The sequence below is a fragment of the Portunus trituberculatus genome, chromosome 21 (assembly GCF_017591435.1).
Source record: "Portunus trituberculatus isolate SZX2019 chromosome 21, ASM1759143v1, whole genome shotgun sequence".
Taxonomy (NCBI): domain Eukaryota; kingdom Metazoa; phylum Arthropoda; class Malacostraca; order Decapoda; family Portunidae; genus Portunus; species Portunus trituberculatus.
Window position 1 is genome coordinate 6,357,485 of NC_059275.1, and position 21,320 is coordinate 6,378,804.

The 21,320-nt window shown below is 43.8% G+C and overlaps 2 protein-coding genes across 3 annotated transcripts in view; both read left to right on the top strand.

Moving 5' to 3' along the window:
• The window catches only part of LOC123506997 (protein Skeletor, isoforms B/C-like), a 79,422-nt gene extending 65,150 nt beyond the window's left edge, over window positions 1-14,272 (top strand). For both annotated transcript variants that reach the window (XM_045259493.1, XM_045259492.1), the window contains exons 7-13: window positions 2,146-2,245; window positions 5,651-5,835; window positions 6,230-6,425; window positions 11,467-11,691; window positions 12,136-12,329; window positions 12,445-12,669; window positions 12,793-14,272. In XM_045259493.1, the coding sequence (XP_045115428.1) occupies window positions 2,146-2,245; window positions 5,651-5,835; window positions 6,230-6,425; window positions 11,467-11,691; window positions 12,136-12,329; window positions 12,445-12,669; window positions 12,793-12,930 (1,263 nt within the window). In that variant the 3' untranslated portion in view covers window positions 12,931-14,272. The remainder of the gene's footprint in view (window positions 1-2,145; window positions 2,246-5,650; window positions 5,836-6,229; window positions 6,426-11,466; window positions 11,692-12,135; window positions 12,330-12,444; window positions 12,670-12,792) is intronic.
• A 151-nt stretch (window positions 14,273-14,423) lies between these two features.
• Window positions 14,424-19,233, top strand: LOC123506996 (leucine-rich repeat extensin-like protein 5). The gene has a single exon (XM_045259490.1). The coding sequence runs from the start codon at window positions 15,920-15,922 to the stop codon at window positions 18,323-18,325; it is 2,406 nt and encodes an 801-aa protein (XP_045115425.1). The 5' UTR covers window positions 14,424-15,919; the 3' UTR covers window positions 18,326-19,233.
• The last annotated feature ends 2,087 nt before the right edge of the window (window positions 19,234-21,320 follow it).

Here is a 21,320-nt window from a genome sequence, read left to right on the forward strand (position 1 = left end):
CGTCCTCCTTCAACATTTACGGGAAATAAGCCACAAATCCCCGTTGCTGCATGGCCTTCACCTCGTGCACTGGTCGTGTTTGCTGGCGTGCACACACTGAGGATTAGTGCCTGACCCTCACTGTGTCTTCTGCCCCTGTCCCTATTAAGCATCTCTCTCTCTCTCTCTCTCTCTCTCTCTCTCTCTCTCTCTCTCTCTCTCTCTCTCTCTCTCTCTCTTTGTTGCTTACTTTTCTTGCTTACGTATTTATTTATTTATTTATTTATTTATTTATTTATTTATTTATTCACTTCTCTATCTACTCTTACTAGTAGTAATAGTAGCTTTAGAGGGTTAAGTATGGTTAAGATCCGTAACCTATAATCTTAACATCCTAAGTAATAATGGTAATATTAGGATAGTTAACCCTTCAAGACTGCTTTCCTCGGTGTATTGCCAATGAGGCTCTAGTATTCCCGTGGCCAGTTCAATTGCCTCCAGTTTTTTTGTCTTTGTGGACGTCATGACCCGCAGCTTTGTTCAGCCAGACATATTCAGCTTGTTAAGCTTATTTTTTTTTCTAATTGATATATTTAAAGCTTAAATCCTCCACTAACACGCCACCATTAATTTTTGTGGTGCCAATGTTTAGTCAGTCAAGCAAACACTACTAACACATGAATGACCAACTCGTGTTCCGCCTAGTGAGTGTGCGGAAGTAAAGAGCCAGTAGACACACTGCTGCCCCGCCGTCTGGCCAGGGGCGTGCTAGATACAGCCTGGTTTCGAACACAAAATTATTAAGTCACATTTTTCCCAGCGAATCTGTACCAGAGTTGTAAGGGTTGTCAAATATTGGTGAATTAGACACATTCTTGCCTTGCTATTTAGATCAGTTTGATTCTTCCACTAACATAAAGTATTGTTATTATTTTCTTTCTTGAGGGTTTGTATGGGAGTATAAACTTGTCAGTATGTGTTAATAGAGAAATCATTGCCTCACCATTTGGGTCAAAGCACTCTGCCAAAAACAGTCATCCTCCATTTTGCAGTCTGGATCGCAGCGAACCGCTGAGGACTTGCTGTCTGAGCTCGACTTGCAGTCTGAGCCTGAGCCTGACGTACAGTCTGAGCCTGACGTGCACTCTGAGCCTGACGTGCACTCTGAGCCTGAACCTGAGCCTGAGCCGGACGTAAAGTCTGAGCCTGAGCCGGACGTGCAGTCTGAGCCCGATGCACAGTCTGAGTCTGACGAGCAGTCTAAGCCTGGCATGCGGTCTAAGCCCACCTTCCATATCACAAGCGCTTCTCCCGCGCCCCGCTCTCTTCCCAGCCTCTGTATTGCTGCAGTGTCTCTGTACTTTGGCCTCCACTTGTATTATTAAATTATTATTAAACACTTATTACAGTAGACTTTGCATGTGATTCTGTCCCGCTTCTTTTCCTCCCTCCTGTGTGGCCTGTGTCCGCCGTAAGGGTAAGTGTTTCTCTCACCACTGTTCTGTAAAGCACCGCACCTCTGGGTTGTATAATATAATCTATAGCCAGCTTCACTATATTCATCTTGTAAATTATTCCCTTGCATCTTCTTAATGGCAATTCTTTAAAAAAACATTATTCTCTTCCATCAAGCGAGAGACACTTTTTAGTCTCTCGAGTTCTTCCCTGTGCTCAGTGTAAAGCCTCGCCTTACTTTGATGTGTGTGTGTGTGTGTGTGTGTGTGTGTGTGTGTGTGTGTGTGTGTGTGTGTGCCCTCAGGCGCACCCCAAAGCATCCTATATGGTTCTGTCTTTACTATCTTTCCTCCCCGTCCTTCCCCAATTTTTTCCTCCTGTCATACCCCTGCCGTTTTTTGCTCTCTTCCATTCCTCCCTCTCTAATGATGGCCAATACAGTAATTGATTCTGTTACGTAAAATTTCACAAGTGAGTGTTACTGATGGGAGGTGTAAGAGAGAGAGAGAGAGAGATATACTGGCCACCATCTTTCATCATTCATATTTGCATTCAATGATTTTTTTTTTGTATTGTAGCTGTCGTCGTCCTCTTCTTTCTCTTCCTTCTTCTCCTTCTCCTTCTCCTCCTCCTCCTCCTCCTCCTCCTCCTCCTCCTCCTCCTCCTCCTCCTCCTTTTCTCGCATTCATCTTCCTTCGCCTCCCTTTCCAGACCAAGCTGAACTGTGAGGTGCTTTGGGACGACCTGGCGCTGGAGGTTCGCTGGGCCGTGGCGGGAGAGAGTATCGTGATGCAGTTGGTGGGCAGGATTGGTAAGTTTGCCCTGCACCTTTCCTCCTCCTACCTCTCATTCATCCCTAGCCTGTACCTCTCTTCCTTCGTCGGCTCTTCCATTTCTTTCTCTGCAGCTCCCCTTACCTGTCTCTCTTTCTTCTATCCAGTATCTGTTTCGTTTAATAGTTATATCTTACTAACTTTCTCCTCTTCCTCCTCCTACGACTTCCATGTTTCTTCTTTCCTCGCTCGTCTATTCTCAGTCTTCTTCATTTTCCCTCTCTTCCTTCTTGATTCCTTGTTATTCTTCTAGTTTTGGCTCTTACTTTCCCTTCCTTCTCCTTGTAGCTTTAAATATTGTTTCCTTCAGATTCTTGTTTTCCTTCATTTCTTTTATAATTTTTCTCAATTTTCTTATTTGAATCTATATTTCTAGTTAGTTGTTTCTTCCCGGTCTATGATCCTTTGTTTGGTTGTACTCTTTTTTTTTTTTTTATTTATGGCGTGTTCAGTTTGTTGCATTATCTATTCGTTACTCGTGTTGTTTTCTTCTCTTCCTTCCCATTATTCTTTGTTTTCTCTCGTTTGCATTTTTCTATTTATTGTAAAGTGGAGTTTTGGCGTTTCCACCTTGTTCTTCAATTTTATCAATCTCTGTGTGTGTGTGTGTGTGTGTGTGTGTGTGTGTGTGTGTGTGTGTGTGTGTGTGTGTGAGATTGAGTGGATGGGTAGATGGATGGGTGTGTGTGAGTGTGCGAAACATTTTTTCTATCTTGTCACTCTTATTATTCATTTGTTTATCTTGTAATTACATCTAGGATATCTACTTTATTATATTTGTCATAACTTTAATACAAGCGTCAAGATGATTCGAATACAGGTAAGAAAAACGCGTATAACAGACAGACAGACAGGCAGACACTTACACGGACACGTCGACTCCAGTGAGACGAACGCGACGCAGGCGTAGACAGGAGAGGCAGTGCCACCCGCCACGTCAGCGTTTGGATGGGGACAGGGAATGTATGACGAAGGGAGACGTGACTTAGTCCGGGAGAAGATCAACACTTTTTTTTCTCTTCGTCAGCAGATCAAAATAGATCGATTGGTGGCAGGTCTTATGTTTCCATTTAGATGTGAAGGATGGGCTCTCTCTCTCTCTCTCTCTCTCTCTCTCTCTCTCTCTCTCTCTCTCTCTCTCTCTCTCTCTCTCTCTCTCTCTCTCTCTCTCTCTCTCTCTCTCTCTCTCTCTCTCTCTCTCTCTCTCTCAGGGAATTCTACGGTAACTGTTTCTCCTGACTTCTTTGTCTGCTAAGATAAGAGTGGATAAAAACTGATAAGAAAAGATATCAATGCAAGAAAAGATTTTTGATGTGTAAATATTACTGGAAACAAAAACCCAGTAAACATTCCGAAATCTTTAGAGAAAACTCATTGTAAAATTTTGTAGAGTGAAAAAAAAAGTTAAGTAAGAAGAAAAAAAAAAAGCAATTAGCCTACTAAAGATTTGTTAACGTTGCAAACTTTTAAAGAAAGATAGACCAGCTTGAAATGTGATGCCTTGCAGGGTGTATCGTGTGCTCAGGAGAATAATTCCGGGTGTGCATCAGAGAAGCAGCGTAGGTCAGAAGAAAAGGAAGAGCAGAAATCGGAAAGGAAAACAGGGGAGAGAAACCGAGACCGTGCAATTTAAGGGGAAAAAATTAGTGTGCAGTGGATGAAGAGAATGTGTGTCTGTGTGTGTGTGTGTGTGTGTGTGAATGTAGAAGTGAGAGTGAAAAGGATTACTGGAAAAGAGAAATTTTAATAAGGGTAAGGAGAACTGACACTGCAAGAACCGATAATGCTGATAATGACAATAATAATAGTAATAACAATTAATAATAATAATAATAATAATTTGTTAGGCATTAACGTATCTTCCTCAGAATCTAAATAACTGTCATGTCTCTCCCTTCTTTCCTGTCTCCTCCCCACTCCCTTTCCCTTTCCCCACGGAACTGAACGTCGTGTTTAGAACTTTTTTAAGACCACAAAACCTTTTGGCAAATTATGGGGCCGGAGGAGAGCTGCTTAAGGCTTGGGGTCAATATAGGCAAGAGATCGAAAGGGCGCAGAGAGAGAGAAGGAGAGAGAGAGAGAGAGAGAGATGGGGGTATGAGGGAGAGAAATCAGGACACCCCATTTACTTGATACCACGTTCTAACTTGTCTCTAACTCACTGACTCTCTCTCTCTCTCTCTCTCTCTCTCTCTCTCTCTCTCTCTCTCTCTCTCTCTCTCTCTCTCTCTCTCTCTCTCCTTGACGCGTTCGGAAAAGGCAGATTTAATTTGTCACTAGAATGGAAGAGTTAGGAGAAAGTTTTCACTTACTCGTGTCACAAATGAGGAAGAAAAGGATAATGATGTTTTTCTTTATTTTCTCTCTGGTTCTGTTAGGCCTATCCCGTTTATATTGCGTAAGCTTGTTTTCTTGGTGATATATACTTTTTGTCTTTGATGGTGTGTATGGTTTCTGGAGAGTCTGATTTGGCAAGAGATGCCTACCAGGTCATCTGTAAGAGATCACCACGCCGCCTCCGTCACAGTTTCTCGTATGTGTGCTGTGTTTATCCGTATTTCTCATCTCTATGTATTACGTACGTTCGCGAAATCAGAGAAGATTAATATCACCAAGTGCGTCGTCTTCTAACACACACACACACACACACACACACACACACACGTCAGGATATTGAAAAGACCTACGATATCTACATTTTCGCTTTTGCACATGTGTTATTTTCACTTTTGTTTGTTGTTTGAGAGAGAGAGAGAGAGAGAGAGCGTGTTCCCCTCTCATCATTGCTTCCTCCCGTTTCCTCCTCTAGACTCCTAATTCCCTTCTCTTCCCTCCCCTCTCCTACCCTCCTTCTACTTACTCCCTCCCTTCTTCCTTCCCAGTCCCTCCACCCCTCCTTGTCTCCCCTCCATCCCTCCACCCATCAGTTCCCTTTCCCTCGTCTTTCCCACTCGTTCTTTCACCCCTCCGAGTCACCGCCCCCGCCCCCGCATTCAGCCTGTAGTCCTCCGAATAGTTCCTCCTACATGAGAGGATCAATTTCTTTAGTCCGATTTGGTAGTATCTCGTCTCTCCAGCCTCTCTTATCTCTCTCTCTCTCTCTCTCTCTCTCTCTCTCTCTCTCTCTCTCTCTCTCTCTCTCTCTCTCTCTTTTCCGACGCATTTGCTATTATCCTCTTTTCCGCGTATATCTAAAAGCCTCGTTGATCCCTTTCTACGTGTCTTTCCTAACACCCTCGGCTTGACTCCCTCAGAGACGATTTTCATTAATTCCTTGTCACTCTTCTTAATCTACTTCCTCAATCTACTTCCTTTCTCCTGGCGTGTAATTCGAGCTTGTTGATTTTTCCCTATTCTTCTCACGTCTGGTATTCCTCTTATAGCTGACGGGCAGTACATGTCATTTGGAACGTCTGGAAGTCCCTCAAGGTCGGTGATGGTGGGCGGAGATGTGGTAGTGGCATGGCTGGATCAAGCTAGTGGCAGAGGGGAGGCGCAGGACTACCACCTGGATGCCAAGTCTCAGTGCCAAGGAGGCCGTGGGTCCTGTCCCGATTCTCAGATCCAGGTAAGTACAACATGTGGCCTGAAGCTGAGCGAGGATGTGATGGTTGCTGATACTCTGATGTCTACTCTTTTTTTTCTTTACCATATTGAGAAACGTTTTTCTTGCACTTCCACTATATTCAGAAGTTGAAGTTACAAGGATATTTCTAGATTTTCTTTCTCCGAGTGACAGATTAATAAAATAACATTCTTGAGAACCCAGGTAATCATCTATGTGCCCTTTGAAAATAATAATGGCGAGAGAGTGAAGCGTTTCAGATTAGGAGCCCCAGTTTGATTCTCCCTATATGTTCGTATTCCTTTTATACTTACTTCTCATGGTGCTAATATATGAACTGCAATCGTGCTAGATCTCTCTGAAATGCATCTCTTCCTGTCTCGCTCTCTCTCTCCAGGGTAGTCGCAATAACGTCCGCCTCTTGAACGCTGCACTCATCAACGACTTCACAATGCTGACCTTCCAACGTCCCCTTGCCGCCGCTGATCCCACAGACATGCCCATCCTCACCAATGGTACCCAGGCAGTGATCTGGGCGGTGGGTCCTGTCAACTCTCAGGGACACACTTCTTACCACTCCCTGCGTCTCAGAGGTATGGTGTGCACGCCTTGTTCCCTTCTTTTCTTTCACCGGAGAAAATAATAGAAGTATATTGTTGTGCTTTTCCTTGCTTTGGTTCAGGATTTTATTCTTATTAAAAAGTATTGAGTTCTAGACAAGTTAAGTTGCAATGGATTTTATATAGAACGTGTATGAAAAGTCTCCACCCTTACACACACACACACACACACACACCACGTAGTGTAGTGGTTAACACGCTCGACTCACAATCGAGAGGGCCGGGTTCGAGTCCCGGCGCGGCGAGGCAACTGGGCAAGCCTCTTAATGTGTGGCCCCTGTTCACCTAGCAGTAAATAGGTACGGGATGTAACTCGAGGGGTTGTGGCCTCGCTTTCCCGGTGTGTGGAGGGTGTTGTGGTCTCAGTCCTACCCGAAGATCGGTCTATGAGCTCTGAGCTCGCTCCGTAATGGGGAAGACTGGCTGGGTGACCAGCAGACGACCGTGGTGAATTACACACACACACACACACACACACACACACACACACACACACACACACACACACACACACTTTGGTATTCAAAGGAAAGAAATTAAATTCGCTTGTAAAAAAAAAAAAAAAAAAAAGCATGGATACACACACACACACACACACACGGCTGTGAAGGGGGTAGATGTGAACACCAATATCTTCTGCTTCCCGCCTAAAACCGCATCGCCTGCTAGGCAGCCAGCCACCGCTAAACACACACACACACACACACACACACACACACAGAGTCGATTCAGTAAAAACCCCATCATAGCATATAACAACACACGAAACCACCACCACCACCACCACCACACCGCACTACACCACGGTATCCTGGGCACCATCCCCTCGCCAGGCCGCCAAGGCGCCGTCCCTGGTCCCCATAACTTCGCCCACCCTGCTCTGGCTACTCTTGACACTTCCGATAACACATGTAGCGTAATATATTGGTGTTTTGGTATGTTTCTAGTTAGTTATTTTCGAGACTCTGGGTGTAGGAGGAGGTGAATGGGGAGGGGTTTGAGGGGTAGAAAAGGAGGGTTAGTGGCAAGGAAGAGGGAGTGGAGCCACGCAGCAAAGATGCAAACAAAAGTACTCGGCGCTGAAGCACTATTTGGTTCTCTTTATCAATGGAGTTAGCATTGGTTTGTTAACTGATTTATTAGTAGTAAGGTACAACTAGTCTTAAGACACATTAAAACAGAATCTAGCTGTGTTTTTTGTTTATCGAAAATATAACGTTAATATAATTTTATAAATTATAGCTTTTTTAAACTAGTACATCTAGGATTGTTTTGGTGCTTGTTTTAAGGCTAAGAATATGGGAAACATGTTCCAAGTAGTAATATCTAACAAAATTAAGTCTTTTTCAATTTAATCGTAATTGTGGTGTCGAATATAAAAATATTATTTTCTTTATGCGTCAAGATATTCATGTTGTCTTTATTTCGCCGGAAAGCAAAAATTTTTGTGTTCGAAAAAAATGTTGATAACTTAGTCTAGCTTTGTTTTTATTCTCGCTATTATGATGATTTTGTAACACCGTTGGTGAGAATTATACACATTTCAATGGATCCCATGCTCTTATTGTTGTGCTCGACTAAGTTATTATAATTTGTGTTAGTTAAAATTTTTGCCATACAAGAATATGTAGTGCATTTCACTCTGGACTCCTTCGTTTTTCTTGATTTTCAAAATGATATATTTTTACGTAAATCTCGTAACTAAAGGGTCCCAGTCAAACAATGCCATCTTCTCTCCCTCTCTGCAGATGAGCATTTAGCTGAATCCTATTGTGTTTCCAGATTCGGAGAGTGAAGGAAAGCCAGAATTGACCTCGTAAATATGTAAATGACCCCAAAATCAGTTAAGTAAGTTGATGGTTATATGCGGCCCGTTCGTAGCCACCATCAAGACGTTCTCAGACCCAAACACAGACGATCTCTTTACTCTCCCAGTGTCCTTTTCGTTGGTATTAACAAGAAATTCCAGGATTAACGCATATTGTCATGTATTTTTCCATGATACTAATAAATTATTGTACAAGAAGAAAGGAAAGAGGAAGGGACCGTGTATGAGGGATTTCAGCGGTGGTAGTAGTAGTAGGCTAGTAGGTTCTCGTGCTATACATGATAGAGAGGTTGCCCACAAAAGGTACTTGAGCCTTCCATCTCCTGAATCTCATGCACTTTATATCTCTGCCCGGAATCATGCCAAGTCTGTTCTTCAACTTGCCAAACACTCTTTCATAAATAGAAAATGTCAAAATCTTTCAAACTCAAACTCTCCTCGTGACTTCTGGCATCTAGCCAAAAACATCTCAAATAACTTCACTTCTTCATCTTTCCCTCCTTTATTTCATCCTGATGGCACCACTGCCATCTCTTCTGTCTCTAAAGCTGAACTCTTTTCTCAAACCTTTGCTCACAACTCCACCTTGGACGATTCTGGGCTTGTCCCTCCTTCTCCTCCTCCCTCTGACTATTTCATGTCTACAATCAAAATTCTTCGTAATGATGTTTTCCATGCCCTTGCTGGCCTAAACCCTCGGAAGGCTTATGGACCTGATGGGGTCCCTCCTATTGTTCTCAAAAACTGTGCTTCTGTGCTTGCACCTTGCCTGGCCAAACTCTTCCAACTTTGTCTATCGACTTCTACCTTTCCTTCCTGCTGGAAGTTCGCCTACATTCAGCCTGTTCCTAAAAGGGTGACCGTTCTAACCCCTCAAACTACCGTCCTAATGTTTAATCTCTTGCTTGTCTAAAGTTTTTGAATCTATCCTGAATAGGAAGATTCTCAAACATCTATCACTTCACAATCTTCTGTCTGATCGCCAGTATGGCTTCCGTCATGGTCGCTCTACTGGTGATCTTCTGGCTTTCCTTACTGAGTCTTGGTCATCCTCTTTCGGTGAAACTTTTGCTGTTGCGTTAGACATATCAAAAGCTTTTGATAGAGTCTGGCATAAAGCTTTGATTTCAAAACTGCCCTCCTACGGCTTCTATCCTTCTCTCTGCAACTTTATCTCATGTTTCCTTTCCGACCGCTCTATTGCTGCTGTGGTAGACGGCTACTGTTCTTCTCCTAAACCTACTAATAGTGGTGTTCCTCAGGGTTCTGTCCTGTCACCCACTCTCTTTCTATTATTCATTAATGACCTTCTTAACCAAACTTCTTGCCCTATCCACTCCTACGCTGATGATACCACCCTACATCTTTCCACGTTCTTTCAGAGACGTCCAACCCTTCAGGAAATCAACAGATCACGCAGGGACGCCACGGAACGCCTGACTTCCGATCTTTCTAAGATTTCCGATTGGGGCAGAGAAAATCTAGTAGTTTTCAATGCCTCAAAACTCAATTCCTCCATCTATCAACTCGACACAACCTTCCAGACAACTATCCCTCTTCTTCAATGACACTCAACTGTCTCCTCTTCCACAATGAATATCCTCGGTCTGTCCTTTGCTCATAATCTTAACTGGAAACTTCACATCTCATCTCTTGCTAAAACAGCTTCTATGAAGTTAGGTGTTCTGAGGCGTCTCCGACAGTTTTCTCGCCCCTCCAACTGCTTACTCTGTATAAGGGCCTTATCCGTCCCTGTATGGAGTACTCTTCGCATGTTTGGGGGTTCCAGTCACACAGCTTTGCTTGATAGGGTGGAATCGAAAGCTCTTCGTCTCATCAACTCCCTCCTCTGACTAACTGTCTTCAGTCTCTTTCTCACCGCCGAAATGTTGCATCCCTTTCTATCTTTTATCGCTATTTTCATGGTAACTGTTCTACTGATCTTGCTAACTGCATGCCTCCCTTTCTCCTGCAGCCTCGCTGCACAAGGCTTTCTTCTTCCTCTCATCCCTATTCTGTCCAACTCTCTAATGCAAGAGTTAACCAGTACTCTCAATCATTCATCCCTTTCACTGGTAAACTCTGGAACTCCCTCCCTGCATCTGTATTTCCGAATTCCTACAACTTGTCTTCTTTTAAGAGGGAGGTATCCAGGCATTTGTTCCCCTAATTCTGGCTGATGGTTTTGGCACTTTTTGCACTTTTTAGAGAGCCAGCACTCAAGTGGGCCTTTTTTACTTTTGTTTCCCTACATAAAAAAAAAAAAAGGTACAGTACCTAATAGTACTTATTGCAGAAACATTATTATCATTATTAAGTGTGTGTGTGTGTGTGTGTGTGTGTGTGTGTGTGTGTGTGTGTGTGTTTTACTACTACTGCATGGAGTTGCTGCTGTTTTTTCATGGTAAGTTGTCCATTAATATTCTATGATTTACCAGTATAATAGAGAGTTAACAGTTATACAGTACCAATAGTGTTAACACAGCCAGACAAAAATAGATTAAGAAACATTGTTAAATTTCTAGCACAAGTAGAGTATAATACACCTTAACATACACCACACATGGCCTCAAAATGTCTCAGATATTAGCAAATAGAAAAAATTGCCACATCTATTTGGCTGACTACACTCACCCCTTCCCTCTTGTCACCCACACTGTTTTAAAGGCGTCAATGTCCATGGGTGCTAACACGTCAATGGCAGTAGTAGAAGAGGCAATGGCAGCACATCACATGACCTTACTTATTTAGGGATTCACCATCACCTGGTTTCCCATAGGACACACCCTTGTTAATCTCACTTCACCACTCATTGCCAACATCAAGTATCACATGAAACCATAGTGTTTTTTTTCTTACTAGACAGTATTCAATAGTACTCATAAGATTAAATCTGAGTACAAAAACAAATATATGATGTGTGAGGTATTAGTAGGAGTAGGAGTACGTACGTACTTGGATCTTCACCTACTGTCATGCTTGAATAAACTATGTACAGTACAACTATTATATTTGAAATTTTACCTCTCCTCTTGGTAAAAATCACCTTTCCCTTCCTGTTTTAATTTCCTCAGATGAGGCCTTCCATCACTTGTACACTTTGTATTTTTTATTATTTTTCCTGAACTATTCATTTCCCACATTTTTCTTTTAATTTTATTAAACCTTCACGATGGTTATTCCCAGGTGACTTGTTTGTGGACTTTGGAAGGACACCAGAGTGGAATTGCCCTGTGCCAGAGGAAGCACCCCAGTCCAAGCCCCAGAGTGGCCCCAGCAAGCCACCCCCTGCTCCAGAGACCAACAACGCCTGGTACATCCCACCCATCCCCTGCAATGAGCCTGAGGATGGTGTCATGTATGCCCAGATTGGTCCCACTGGTGGTGAAAGTGGCTACAACTCCATCACAGGTAAAGAGAGAGAGAGAGAGAGAGAGAGCATTTTTTGTTTTCTTATGACACTTCTTGATATTACTATTATGAAAGTAGTCTCGTGTTCATTGTACCGTTCTTTATTTTATACAATTTTATTTATTTTGTGTTGCACTACAGTTAATTTTAGCAGTTTGAAGTTATTTAATATTCATGAAGCACTAGTATGCTCTGTTATTGTAATTTTTTTGCACTCTGGTCAATAAACTTGTCCATCAGACAATCTGTCTGTCTGTTGCTTTGTATCACTTCTTCATTCCTCCTGTTCTTTCTCTTTTCCTCTTATTTTCTCCTTTATTTGACGTGGTTTTACATTTTCACTACCTCATTTCGAGAACTTCATTTTACTACTTGGTATATTAATGCCCCTCTATATCTCTCAGTGAAGTTTGCAGCACCAATCCTTTCCTCTCTCTACCACAGGGCATGTGGGCTGGGGCATTGCCTGGTACATCAACGGCCTCCTCATCCCTGAGATCCATGTGGTGCGTGGCAAGACCTACACCTTCGTGGTGGAAGGCGGCAACAATCCTGACAGACCCGAGCGTGACCACCCCTTCTACATCACTGACGATCCCGAGGGAGGCTATGCATTCAAGACACCTGCTGAACGAGAGGTGAGCTGTTAATATGTTGGTGTTGGTCATCATAGAAATAAGAAAGATTAATAGAAAATAACATGTAATATTGTCTTGCAAGGATGTCGTATGTAACATATTTTTATGCTTCTAGCGTATCCGAGTGTTTGCTGGTGTGGAGCAGGACAGGGAAGGCAATCCTGTACCCACTGGTCTTGGTCGTCTTTGTGAGTGGGTGGAGGACCCGAACCAGCCAGCAGGAGCCTTCAACTCCTTTGGAGCCTACCAACGCACACTGCAGCTCAACTGTGAGGAGGGCCAGCCTGGTGTGCTTCAGTGGACCCCTGATGCTAACACCCCAGACACTGTATACTACCAGGTAAGTCAAGCATTGCACCTTTGTTTCAAAATACAGGAATGAAATATTGTCTTTTATCTAACAGCTTGTGAATACAAACACAAGTTATGTGCAGCTGTTATACATGTGTACATTGTGTTGCAGTGTTTCACTCACCGCTACCTGGGCTGGAAAATCCGCGTCTTGGACAGGTGTGAGTTTGAGGAGTTGGCTGCTGCAGGCTCTGACACAAATCCAGTGGTGGTGCCAAGCCCTGCTACTTCAGGTACGCCCTCTAATTAACCTGCCCCACCCAAACTCCTCACACCATCCTTGAGGGGCTTACTTACCATTTCCCTGCCCCTTATGCCCTCCTTCCCAGCATACCTGCCCTGTGTCTCACTTTAATGACTGGTAAATTGTTAAAGGGCTTGAAAATGGATAAATTTGATAGAAATTTGAAAAATTAATAGGAAATAATTGGTATAGGTTTGTATATACTTAGTCATCAGCAGATTGGGTGACTGTCAGTTAGGTTGTTCATTTCATTTCTCATATAGGACACTTAAAAATAAACATTTGACTTCATTACTTAAATTCATATTGATGACTTGTAGCAAAGACCGGAAATTCCTTTTGAGGCTGGGAACAAGAGTCACGAGTCAGAAATTTGAAGTCCAATCTTAATAGTAACCTGTGAACTGATTAAGTATTGAAACTACATGTTGCATAACATTCCCATCTATGAATTTTCATGAGGTAATTCTTCAGATGTGCCTTAAGTTTTCTCACACACCTCTTTTGAATCATGTACTTCCCACCAGAAGGAATCCATTCTAAATATAGCACTCTGACTCCCTTAACTGTAACTTTACCTCCCACTACCTAAGTCTGCAGCCTCCAGGTACTGAGGAATCACTAGCCTTGGTCCTCAGTATCTCCTGTGACTGCTGTAAGGTTAATCATCTCAACCCATCCAGAGCTTCCTCATATAAGATATGTTAATAAATGTTCTAGTGCACTAGATGTATACTTGTGTATCAAGATGTCTGTGTAGGTCAGTTAGGTTTGCTATCTTGTCTTCTTTTGTTTTTCTCTCCTTCCACTTACTGAAATTATGTGCACAGCTCCCTTGCCTGTGTTCTATGTGAAGGTGTGTAGGGAAGCGTGGACTGGACCAAAAGATTCATGGACCAACACTCTTTGCCTTGGGTTGTGCTAATGATGCCAGTACATATTTGTTTGGAATCTGATTCTTATCATGTTCAAGTATTATTTGTTAAAAGAATTTTTAACATACTAACACATACCAGATCCTCTCTATCTGTGTATAGTCATTTATTATTCTAAGTTTTCTTCTGTTGTGCAGGGTCTGTATCACGCTAACAGTGTTGAACATTGTCTTCATGCTGTCTGTCTTCCATATATGTCAGTCTAGTTAAAAGTTACCTGTTCTTTAATCTAGTTTACATATTAATGTGTGATATACATATCTGTTCTTTTAATGAATGTTGAATGTCTGTGTGTGTATGTGTGTGTTTCTGTTTGTGTGTTCACATGTGAGTGTTTCTCTTTACTGGGTGATGGCCAAGTGTTTAATGGTGGTAAGAAATGTCCCCAGTGTGGGTTTGTTCAACCTTCACAATCTGTGTTTTATTTCTGCCCTTAACTGCTGTTCCTGCTACAATAATGGCTGGTGTGCTGCACTGCTGTGTTGGGGCATTATTCACCATGGCTTTGTGATTTGATTTTAAACAAAATTTACTCATTCATGCAACCATTACCCTCATACTTTTTTATGGCCTACCATGTGACTGAGTTTTCTTCCTTTTGCATTACATGCACTTCCACCTTTCTTAATATCTATCCATTTAAACTCAACTCCAATCTTCACCTTCACTCTTCCACTTACTCTTCTTCATCCTCCTTGCCTTCTCCTCCTGCAGGCAGCTCATGGTTAGCTAAACATTGCCAAGTTACCCTGATGGCCACACAGCACCACTACATCTGGTTTTGTTGCTTCTCAAAACACCAAAGAAATGGTTATTACAGTTTTGCTTGTGCTAAGGTTCATTGCTTGCTTAATTGCAATCACACAATGCCACTGGTAATATTGCTCACACCACAATGAATCCAAAAGATCAGTTTCACTCTCAAGAAAATTGATCAAACAAGAAAATGAAAGGCTCTCGCTGAAAATAATGAAGATTTTAAAAGCACAGTATATTTTGATATCCAATGTGACTGATCCTCTGCCTGACTGTGCAACCTCCACCATGAGACTTAATTACTTTATGATTAGTGCCTGACTTCTGCCCTCAACTCATGACTTACTGGTAACTTGAATCTGACCTCCAACCTCATTACTAGACTTGTTTTCCTCCTGACTTCCAGAACTGTGTAGCATGTTGACGTTTTGTACATACTTGACTTGCATGACTGTGTTGTATGTTTGTGACTGATGACCTGTATTTTTTCGACTGTATGACAAATTAGGTCTTTTATTTGTAAAAACATGAATATTGTACAATTCATTTCTTTTCTTTTATCTTGGAGATTTTTTTTTTTTTTTTTTTTTTTTTTTTTTTTTTGTAGACTTTATTTTGAAATGAGAACTTTAGGAAAGCAAGTTGCCAGCGTGATAGACTTCTATAGTTTTCATCATTTTAAAATTTCTTATATTTATAGTTTTCTGTGATATCTAATCCAATACCCTCTCACTCTACCAAACTGTTGCCACCCATTGGTAATTGTGAAGATTTATTTAGTATATTTCATGATGCCCTGAATCACACTTTCTATTGTCTTCAACTGAGCTCATTTGAGTCAGTTTCCAGACTACAGTTCTTGATGGTGTGTTGTGAGGAAAGTGTGTTTTCCTTGTATTCCTCATCCTTACCTGCCTACATGTTTGCTCCACAAATAAGCAAGATGTGAAAATACTTCTCTGTGGGAGTAAATAATTCAGTATTGGTGAGTAGCTATGTCCAACACACAATGCGTGGAACTCTTGCACTCCTGTCAGATTTCCAGTTAATTTGGTCTTGAAATGTAAGTTTCCTTCATAGGACTGTCCATTGTTTCTTGAACATATTTTCTTGTACTATAGGAAGCCAGATATTAGCAGCCTTAGAATAATAGATAATTTATTAATATATTTTTGTAATGATTTTATTTCTAGGATCACTTTTGCTTGTAATTTTGCATCATTATATACATAAACACAATAACCCTCACAAAAGTTAGTAGTTATATTCAGCAGAAGACTGTAAGTAACTGACCACAAGCAGATATGAGACTGTTTGTCCTAGACCAGGTGACACCAGACCCCACTCTCCTGACCTTTGCAGACTATGACTACTATGACTACTATGATGGACTTGGCTCATATTTCGACTCCAACAAGATCCCTGGGGAGGTGCCAGGGGGTGCCAAGGCTTCCCCAACCACAGATTCAGCTGAGGAAGCATTCCCCAACTTGCCAGATTATCAAGGTGATTTTGATAATTTCCCATTCCATCTGGGACCTGCTGCTGCAAGTCCGCTCTCCCCAACATTGCCCCCGAGCCTCGGGTCAACACAGGCAGTTCCTCTTGGGGCTCCAGGATTCACGTTCCCCAAACTTCCAAACCTAAAGAGCTCCACTGGGTTTGTAAATGTTTCAGCTTTTGACAACTTAGATAGTAGCAGTTTCGGTAAGAAAGAGGAGTTTCCCTCGCGTCTCCAAAATCATTATGCATTTTCTCCTCCACCCTCCCTTGTTACTTTTGCCTCTGATAAAGAAACCACTCCTCTAAAGACCAACACCGTGTCTTCCTTCCTATCCACATACCAAGGCCATCCCTCCACTCCCACTCTGAAGGACACATCGAGAAGTACACCACAGGAAAAAAGGACTCGTGTCTCTATCTTGACATCATCCACTCAAAATCGTCCTGTCTCCACTCTCCCATCATCCACAGCAACACTTAGTCACCCTACACATTCACCTAATAAGCCTCCACTCTCCACTCAAGCCTCTACTAGGAACACTCGTCCATCACATGCGTCTACATCCTCACATTCAACAAGTACCTCTTTCACTTCCTCAAGTACCTCACTTAAATCACAGCACTACACAACAAAGCTCTCCTCCACACTACACACATCAGTCCCAACTAGTACTTCCCATAGACCCACCAGACCGGTGTTCCATTCCCTCACTCCTTTCCCACACCCCCAAAAGTCCACCTTAGCAATTCCTACACCAACAAGACACCCAAACCATCGGTCTGAACATCATCAACCTGAGGTCATAACAGCCCCCTCACTTCCACCTCTCCCTGGCCAGGCCTCCCTACAGGTACAGCAACACTTCCACACACCACCTCCAAGAAGGGACCCCCCACTGCCCTGGACCACACACTCCCCACCATCCACCAGCCTGTCTGACACCTTTGCACAAAACTTTGGCTTTGATCCTGAGTCTGTGGTGTACGAGTCTGATTTCCAACCTGTCAAGAAACATCCGCCAGGCCCTGTGCTGGCCTTCGAAGTGTCCCCCTCTAGCTCAAGGCCTCTCAATGGGCCACTGCCCCCTCACCCCCCACGCTTCCACCACCAAGTGCCACAGGGACCCAGAACTGCAACCAACTTAGGGTTCACAAATAGACAGGTTAAAATTGATGGTGCAGAGGAGTCAGATGAGGAAGTTGAAGTCAAGGCTCCTGCAGGTGGTGCCCCCAATCCAATTTACCACCATACAGTAGCCTTCAGCGAGAGCCATGCGCCCCTGCCACTGCCCATCCCCATGGCCCCTGTGCTGCCGCTGCTGGGTGGTGCTGCCTCTAACATGCCGCTAAAACCTGCCAGATCTTCTAAAACACCCCGTCACAGGCCCCGCACCCGGCCACGACCCAGGCCCCGCCCCCAGCACCGCCCCAACATGGGACTGGCTGGCCCTATAGGGAGTGTGAGTCGTCTGGGGCGGCCCCAGCCCCCTCCGCGGCGGCTGGTGGCGTCCTTGATCCCACTCCCTGAGGACCATGCTGTGCTTGCTCCTCAGTTAGTGGGTCCTTCAGTGCTCCAGCCTGTGTTCCCTGCCCCTCCCCCTCCCCCAGGCCGAATGGGGGATCTGCTGCCTGCTGCGTCCTCTCCGATCTACACATCAGATGGCCGCCCCCTTCCACCTGACTCCATCCCAGGCCCCCCTCAGCTGTCCACTCCTCCACACCAAACCTCAGACTCCATCACCGGCCGCCCACAGGTGGGGCCTTACCGTGGGGAGCCGCCACCACCTGTGCCAGCCAATGTCCCCCACCTGGCACAGTTCTCCAAGCAGAGCCGCCCCACCAGCCAGCGCACTGCTGTACCCATGCCACCTCTGCTGGGCACAACCTCCCAGCCTGCTGAGTACAGTCCAGCAGGCAGTGCACCCAGGCCTGTGGTTATAGCTGCTCCCAAGGACAAATTGACTGGCACTTTTGGTGTAACCTCTTCTGTGCCCAGTCCTGCCCCACCACCAGGCACTAAGAAGACTCATCTCACCATTCTGAAGGATGTGTGGGCCATTCTCACCCAGGATCACCCAAGGGATGATGCCCATCCAGCCCATGCCCACCACCACCAACACCACCACCACCAACCCCACCTCTACACTAACCAGCACCTGGACGGCTTTGAGGGGGAGCCACGCCGCAGAAGAGATGAGGGGGACTGAGATCTGTCCTTCTTCACTTATGCTTCCTGTCTCCCAGTATGGTGCTTCGTTACAACTTTTTGCTGTAACAAAACTAAATCAATAACAGGAGTGAATATTTACATGTCTGTCTCCTGCTTAGCCAAACACTGCATCCTGTGTACTTAACTTATTGTGGCATTTTTATTTGTCTTGCCTTATCTTACAGGGAAACTTCAATTCAACAGAATGACTGTAATATAGAAATAGTGTTAGAATAATTAATAGATAGTAGTGATAGCTGCAGTAGTAGTTTTCATATTGAAGACTCCATTACCAGAAACATAAGTGTGCTCAAGAGTTTAGGGATTTGAAATATTTATAGAAGTGTTAATTTATTTAGTTAATGCTCATACAAACTGAACCATTGACTTGGTGAGACCTAGAAAAGTTTCCTTTTCCCAATAGGCGTTTACAATATTCATATTGCCCCCTAAAATGTTTTCCTCTCATTGTTTTTTCAATGTTTTCATTTTATACCTTTGTAAGTCAATAAACAGTTATGTACCAATATATTGTATGTAATAGCAGATTTTACACTTTTGGGACGATCAAAGTGTGTGAAGAAGTTCTTGAAGGTTGTGGAACTGTTAAGCATATTCAAAGAGTTGGTTAAAATGACAATGTAAAATGGAAGGTGAGTCTGAGTCTTGAGCCCTGACAAGTGTGTACTGTTAGGGTTGTGCATGCTGTTATCTTTGTCTGATCACCGGTAGATTTGCACAGCACAATGAAAGCAGCCTTGTGATGGTGAATACCAGAGGAGTATTGTCATAGTGATGCCTTTAGTGGCTTGTGCTGATCACTCTTACTTTTCACACCGTCACCCTGAGGAAGCTACACTCACCCACGAGCCTCATATATAGTGCAATAAATCTTTGCTAACATAAGCATTGTTTTTTTATCACCTTCATAATCTATCACTGCTTTAGATATGATGGTAATCCATGAGATATTACCAGAAGTGTTGAATTGGTGCATGTTTTCTTTTTTTGACAACAGATGGCAAAGTGAATACCATTTTGACCAATTACGTAAAAGAAATTGAGTCGAGTAAACAATTATTTAATATCAATCAGTTGTGAATGGAAACTCATAGTTCACAATAGTGTCATATGGAAGAGATTAATAGGGACAGTAAAAAGCATATTAAGAAAGGTCCTTGATAAGGCTTTTTGTGATTTGATGAACTACATGGTATCAAATTGGTTAGAATTCACTATAAGTGATAAACACGAACTTTCTAAACAAGAGGCGTCAATAAAATCAATGCTTTAACTCCTTTACAATTATTAATTGGCAGAAGATTGACATCCTTTCTTAACCAACTTTTATTAATGTATGGGCTAATTAGGAAAGCCTGGGTGTGGGTGTGGGTGGTAGTGGGCATGGAGCTGACGATGCTGCCCATAGCTGTGTGTGTGTGTTATTCACTGTTTGATCTGCTGCAGTCTCTGACAAGACAGCCAGACGTTACCCTACGGAACGAGCTCAGAGCTCATTATTTCCAATCTTGGGATAGGTCTGAGACCAGGCACACACCACACACCGGGACAACAAAGTCACAACTCCTCGATTTACATCCCGTACCTACTCACTGCTAGGTGAACAGGGGCTACACGTGAAAGGAGACACACCCAAATATCTCCACCCGGCTGGGGAATCGAACCCCGGTCATCTGGCTTGTGAAGCCAGCGCTCTAACCACTGAGCTACCGGGCCGTGTATGTGTGTATGTATGTATGTGTGTGTGTGTGTGTGTGTGTGTGGGGAGAGAGAGAGAGAGAGAGAGAGAGAGAGAGAGAGAGAGAGAGAGAGAGAGAGCCTTGGTAAGATACTGTTACGAACTGCCGCCCACACACACAGCAGGACCACCCACCCAGCAACCACTGGGCAAGGCAGGGCACCCAAGGTCCTTACTTCAGCTTCCTATGCCACAACCATAACTCACTCAGTGGCAGATCAGGACAGCATCTAGGACAGGGGCGGCACAGGGATAGCGTTGACGAAGGGTACATGACTAACGAGGGAAGTGAGGCACACAACTCACAAGACTCAGGCAGACTGACTCAGACAGGCAGGACTGGCAGGAAACACTTGGTACAGCTTCTTACGTTTACTTGGGTAACAACACAGTACAAACAGGCAATGCAGGGTATTACACAAGGCAAGTGCAGAGATGGAGAATGGGAGGGGGGGCAGAGACAGCTGCTGGCGGGACAGACTGGCCTCACGCAGGAAGATTTGGTAGATGCCGAGAGCAGGGACCGGCCATGCACCAGCAAGCAACTAGGCCCTAGAGCAGAGCGGGCAAGACAGCGGGCAAGACAGCTTGCAGGAACAGAGATGGCCGGCTTAAATACAGCCGCCCCACCCTTGCAATACTGCCATTGGCTCGCTTCTGAGCCAATCACCGCTGCTTTATCCACCTGCATGGCCATCATTTCTGGTCCCCATTCCTTGTCTCCCTCAAAATACCACCTCACTCCACAAGTAACTACCCCCCCCTCCCTGCACTGCCGCAACAACACATTTTAGTTTTCCTCTTCTTTCTATTCTTTCCTGTCCTTCTCTTCCTAACTCACTCGCTCGCTTACTCACCTGTATCCTCTCCTCCACCACCATAATTACCATTATCAGTTCCTCCATCCACCATGGGCACAAACACGTTTTGAAGGAAGGTTAGTCTGGCACCCAGGGTCACCCAAGCTGGCCACCCCACGGGACCTGACAAGCAGTGGAGTGGCGGCTGCTGGAGCGTTGGGGTGTAAAACTATATATGAATATTGTCTGTGAATTGGAAAGTGTTGGTGGTGGTGGTGTTAGTGTATTCTGTACTTGTGGTGGTGGCAGTATGTTGTCAGTGTGTTGTGGTGGTGGTGTGTTTGTTTGATGTGCATCATGAATATTGATTTACTGACTGGCTGGCTAACTGACTGATAGATTGATTGCCTTGCTAAAAGATTGATTGACTGACT

Bases quoted from the DNA above. Each gene is read 5' to 3' on its own strand.
- LOC123506996 (XM_045259490.1), top strand. From the start codon at position 15,920: ATGAGACTGTTTGTCCTAGACCAGGTGACACCAGACCCCACTCTCCTG.